The sequence below is a fragment of the Aptenodytes forsteri genome, unplaced genomic scaffold (assembly GCF_000699145.1).
Source record: "Aptenodytes forsteri isolate BGI_AS27 unplaced genomic scaffold, ASM69914v1 Scaffold410, whole genome shotgun sequence".
Classification (NCBI taxonomy): Eukaryota; Metazoa; Chordata; class Aves; order Sphenisciformes; family Spheniscidae; genus Aptenodytes; species Aptenodytes forsteri.
In genome coordinates, this window is record NW_008793958.1 from 657,484 (window position 1) to 663,459 (window position 5,976).

General features: G+C 43.5%; 1 protein-coding gene across 1 annotated transcript in view; it reads left to right on the top strand.

Moving 5' to 3' along the window:
- The window catches only part of SIX4 (SIX homeobox 4), an 8,597-nt gene extending 3,759 nt beyond the window's left edge, over positions 1-4,838 (top strand). The window contains exons 3-4 of the mRNA XM_019473008.1: positions 341-1,029; positions 3,304-4,838. Of these exons, the coding sequence (XP_019328553.1) occupies positions 341-1,029; positions 3,304-4,100 (1,486 nt within the window). The 3' untranslated portion in view covers positions 4,101-4,838. The remainder of the gene's footprint in view (positions 1-340; positions 1,030-3,303) is intronic.
- The last annotated feature ends 1,138 nt before the right edge of the window (positions 4,839-5,976 follow it).

The following is a 5,976-nucleotide window of genomic DNA, read 5'->3' on the forward strand; positions in this document are numbered from 1 at the left end:
TGTGGGCGCCCTGGGCCGGCGGAGGGGGGCCCCAGGCAGCCCCCTTCAGTCGCCCGGGTCGGATGGCCAGGGAGACGGGATTTATTTACACGTCCATAAGCCAGTCTGTAAAGTTTCTCCTCAGCGAGCGGCTGGGTTGGTGTTTCCTTGATGTGTCCTTTTCTAGGAAGCCTCCCCCTTGACTTGAAATTCGTTTAAAGTGCCTTGTAAAAGGCAAAACACAGAAAAAATTATTCGGGAAAACTCTCACAAACTGTATGAAAGCAAGGAGTCTCCCTTGGTGCAGAGCTCGCTGGCATGCCGTGGTAATGCAATGTCATCTCTCCGTCTTTTCCCATAGCGAGTCAGACGGCAACCCTAGCACAGAAGATGAATCCAGTAAGGGGCAGGAGGATTTATCTCCCCATCCACTCTCCAGCTCATCCGACGGCGTTACTAGCCTCAGCCTTCCCGGCCACATGGAGCCCGTCTACATGCAGCAGCTCGGAAACACTAAAATAGCCTTGAGCTCATCTGGTGTCTTGTTGAATGGAAACCTCGTGCCTGCCAGTACCTCTCCCGTCTTTCTCAATGGTAGCTCCTTTCTTCAGGGACCCAACGGTGTCATTCTGAATGGACTCAGTGTGGGGGCTTCGCAGACGGTTACCTTAAATTCGCCCAAAACCACGTCGAGCGTTGTGAGCAACGGGGTGTCCATTACTGACATACTGTCATCTTCGTCAGAAGATGTTAAGGACTTCAAACTCCTTCAGGCTTCGGTCCCCAATGCCGCGACGGCCACCTTCAGCCCCAGCAACATACCGGTCTCATTCCCAGGATTGATACCGAGCTCAGAGGTGAAAAGGGAAAGCGTACAAACTGCTGCTTCCCAAGATGGAGGCTCCGTAGTTACTTTTACTGCTCCTGTCCAAATAAACCAGTATGGCATTGTCCAGATCCCCAATTCAGGAACAAATGGCCAGCTGCTGAACGGAAGCATCGGTTTTTCTTCTCTGCAGCTGCCTCCCGTTTCTGTGGCAGCTTCACAAGGTAAAAGTTTTGTCTGTTACAGTGAGAGGTACAAGGAAAAGTTGGGATCGGGCACGCTTCGCATTTTAGAAGCCATGGTACTTTTCCTCCGAGGTACCAGCATTTTATCTCAGCCGCAGCCACACGCAGTATATCAAATAATACCTTTTGCCTTCCTTTATAATGGGTTGCGCTCGTGGGCAGACTGTTACATGAGGCTGAGCTCCTCTGCTAAGAGCAGAGAAGGAGGTCTGGTATTTTACACCCCTTTCATCTCATGCTGTTCTCAGAAGTCTGTGAGACTAGTCTTCACAAATATCTGTAAATTTTACACGTTTCGGTAATTCAAAATATTCCCCATTTGCCATTGAATTCTTTTAATGAGAAGGTTCATAAAAATGAAAATTGCAGCAGCTGGAAATTGTTACCGTTGTTGTTCTTGTGGTGGTTGTTTTGTTTTTTGTTTTTTTTAACCAAAGCATTTCATAAAAATAAATTTTAAAGGACTATAGACACAACAAGACCAAGCAGTTATGCTCGTACGTTTTCTGTCCTATAATAAAGAAAGATTAAACTGCAGGGAAACAATAGAAATATGCAATAGCTCGTAGATACAAAACGTGAGGTTATTTGGATAAACTGCCCTCAGTCCAAGGGAAATATGTCATCGCAGGTTCACGTGCCAAGTGTGCAGGCTCCTCCCCAAGTTTGCTTTAGAGTTTGTCTTAACATACCGTAGACTGAAACTGCGGCCGGCCAGGAAGAATGCCAGGGAGCGCAAGCCTAGTTCTGGATCCTTGTTTTGAAGCAGGTCAGTTATAAAGCACAACTGAACAGCATTGTTACTCATTAGCCACTGTATCTTTGGTTATGAAAATGATTAAACTTGAATGAATCTCTCTAGTTTCAGGAGCCGTGAGTACTATAATGAAAATCAAACTGTGCTCATGTTAGCTTATTTGAATTAAACGTGTACAGGGAGTGAATTATTCTTGCTGTTAAATAATGGGGAGGAACACTGAAGCCGTACAAACACATTCTAAATGGATGCAAAATTAGAAGATCCTGTAAGTTCTTCTCTGAACATTTTCCCCATTGTTAAAAATACCAATTTCCACTGAAGAGTGATCTACCATATGTCTAGTCTGGTACAGAGAAAAGTCAAGATCCGTATTTGCTGCTTTGATTTCTTCTTGTTTTTCTTAACACAAGAAGGATGGATAGCTGGCTGCCTATTCCAAGTGAAGTGTGCTGCAGGCTATTTTAAGTGAGCTTCAGTAAATGATATCTTATTGCCAGGTAACTTCAAGTTGCCTCGCTTTATTCTTCTAGTCTACACGTGAGTAACTTCTTCCAAAAAATTGTCATTTAATGGAAATGAATAGGGAGCTAAAATATTCCTCAGGTGAGAAATGCATCTTCAGTGCTGTTCTAAAAAAAATTGAGGTGTCTCCAACTCTTAAAATTATAACTAAGTTGCTTTCGAGAAAGAGAGGCGTTTGAAGTGAGACCCAGTCCTGCAAGCCAGAATATCTTATTTTGGGAATGATTGTAATGACAACTTACATGGCATGTCCAGTACAACCAACTTCAGGTCATCTCTCGCCACCGCTTCTTGCTCTGGCTAGCTACAACATCACGCGAGCGGTGCCATGGCTTTCAGCGAGGGTAGGCAGTTGCTAGGTGACTTTACACAGTGTGGTGGATGTGGTAGGGTTAGGCTTTTAGAAATATGTGATAAAGCGAGGTGAAAGGCAAGATGTATGAATGCTTGATGGACTACCTAGTTAACCTGGTAGAAGTTACTGGTTTTTGATGTTTTCCCTGCAGGTTGACTCTGGTAGGTTCTGCCCAGCTGTAGTGGATTTCATGTGACGTGTCTCGAGTTTCCCACACACAAGCCGTAGTCTGTCACTGAACTATCTTTAATAGCTTTTCATGCTTCTATTCTTAGATAGAAGTTGAGTGGTGGCAACTAGTGAAGGCCAAAGCACGTTCATTTGAATCACATGGCCAGGGACTGTTTGCCCCTTAATGAGAGTCTAAAAGAAACCTAATATACCAGAACCTTTTTTTTTTTCCCTTTCTAGAAGCAGTTTCTATTAATGGCTTTTGTTTCTTCATACCAAATTTTCTCTCACCTGTTACAAACAACGCCGTTCTGTGTTGCATGAAATATTAGCATATGTGTGTACTGCAAACATAAAAAAGACCAAAACGTCTTAACAAAATGCCTGCACAACTCTCTGCCAACTATAATCCGTGTTTTTCTTTCTTTTGCTTCCCTTTCTCTAGGTAATGTTTCAGTAAATCCAACCACATCTGATGGAGGAACTTTTACAACTGAGTCTTCAACAGTGCAGCAAGGAAAGGTTTTCTTCAGCCCCCTCGCTCCGAGTGCAGTCGTTTATACGGTTCCCAATTCAGGCCAGGCAGTAGGCTCTGTCAAGCAGGAAGGACTGGAAAGAAGCCTTGTGTTTTCTCAGTTGATGCCAGTCAGTCAGAACACGCAACTAAATGTAAACATGTCTTCTGAAAATATACCCAGCGGAGGACTCCAGTCCCTGGCCTCCTCGTTAGTGAATGTAACGCCCTCACATAATTTTTCCCTCACACCACCAACTCTTTTGAATGCTGCAGAACTGAACTCTGGTATCTCGGAGAGCCAGTCCATGTCATCGCCCGTGACCAGTACCTCTACCGTGATATCTATCAGCAACACTAACTATGCAACCCTTCAGAACTGTTCCCTCATTACCAGTCAAGATCTGTTGTCCATTTCTACAGCACAGCCCGCACTTGGAGAAATAGTTTCTACAGGCGGAGACCGTGTCAGCCACCCCTCTGCACAAGTACATCAAGATTTCGTCAGGGAGCACAGGTTAGTTCTGCAAGCCGTACCTGACGTCAAGGAGAATTTCTTACCTAATTCTGAGAGTAAGTCAACTGGCAATTTAATGATGCTGGATTCGAAATCCAAGTATGTTATGAGTAACATGGTTGACACGGTTTGTGAAGAACTGGAAACGGACAAAAAAGAACTTGCCAAACTGCAGACAGTTCAGATGGATGAAGATATGCAAGACTTGTAATGTTTTTTTTTCTTGCTTTCTGTTTTAATAGATAAGTCTCCTGTTGAGGCCCTAACAAGCACCAAGTGGTCTTTTTTTTTGTTTGGTGGTTTTTTTTTTTTCTTTTAAAGAAAATAGAAGAACATTTAAATGGTCCGAATCAATGTACAGAGGAATCTCCAGCAATGGAATTAGATTGCCACACTTGGTTTGCATGCAGTATTCTCTTTTAAGCAGATTAAAGGAGAAAGGAAATGCCAGGGCAAGTACCGAGCGAATGGGTACAGGTTTGGCTAAGAGATACTACCCTGATAATTTAACTAGACTCTCCGTAGTGCAACATACTCTCAACAGTAAGTATACACTCCTAACTTTAGATAGAAAACAAAAATCTCGCTCCGAAAAGGTAGAAACAATGCAGTCATTTTTGCTGTTTACTTCTAGTCCATGGGCATTGAGAAATTTTTAAGGAACTCTAGACGATACCTCACCGGCTACTTTTATGTTGTTTGAGGTTAAGAAACGAAACAAAATCATAAATAATATTGTTACTGGTGTGTTTGCTTTTTTCCCAGCAGACTTGCGTTCAAACCAAAAATCTCACATCAAACATTTACAGGTTTCTAAATGCTACAACTAGCATTTTGTCAGTGCACCAGAAAAAGCATCATTCGAAACTCTGATTATGCAACTCAGAAGCTTTCTCTCCAGTATGAATGTAAATATTGTTTCAGTTCTTATAAAGGAGACTTTTTTTAAATTAGTACAATGGATTTTATTTATGGTTTATGTTCCCTTTCACTTTAGACACAATGCATTGAAAAGGAAAACGTTTTCTGGCTGTTTAATTTATTTTTATTGTTTGAGCAGGAAGTAAACGTAGTTATTTCTGACAAGGTTTTACTTTTTTGTAGTTTTTCAAGCAATAGACTGTAAAAGTAAAATGTTAATCACACTGAAACTAGAAAATGAACTCCCAGTCTCACAAACCCAGGAGGTCCCTGTCTTTACCCCCTCTGTCTTTGTGTTCAGGGGTTTTTTCTTTGTTTTGTTAGTAATTTGCGAATTAGTTGAACCTTTTTGTGTATTTTTTACAGAATTCCACGTGCCTTCTTCCTAGTGGCCTTATCTTTGTTACTAAAGCACATTGGCAGGAGGAATAAAAACACTGATTTGCAAATATCCGTCCTCAGGGCCAAATCCTGATGCCTTACTTCTGCAAGTAGACCCGCTGACTTCGGTGCCCCCTACTTGCACGAGTAAGAAGAGTTCTAAGTCTTTTGGTCATCGTGGGTGACATTTACTAGCAGTGCAGAGAGCCAAAGATAGGTCCTTCCGCACCCCGTCAGCAGGGCAGGAGGAGTCCAGAGAGGGACCATGGGCAGAGCTGTCATGCCGAGGGAAAGGTCTTGGCTCCAGCCTCGGGCAGATGAGCAGGAAAGGTTGGATGGGCAGGCCAGGGAAGGGAGCCCCATGTTTACACAGACCCATTGGCCAAATAGCCCGTGTGGGAGGGCTTCAGCTGCTGTTCAAGCAAGCAGGCCCCCATCCAGGAGTGCACTTAAACGTGTATTTATATTTCCTTCCAGAATAAGCAGCACGGGGGCTGATGGTGGGAACTGCAGCTGCCCGAAGGGCTCGTGGGAGCAGCCGTGGTCTCTGCCTGGCTGGGGATGGGTCTCCTCTCCCTTCGCCCCTTTGTGGTGCGTCGGGGACAGCAGAAGCAGGCAGGCTCTGGGCAGGTGGAACAGATCTTACCTTTCCTCCAGAGGAGTTTTTGTAGCATGGAAAAGCACATCCTTAAGCTTTAAAATAATAAGAAGAATGCAGATGTACAAGAATGACATGCTGTTAATCTTTGTGGTTTTGTTTTGTTATTTTTTTATTCTAATGTGAA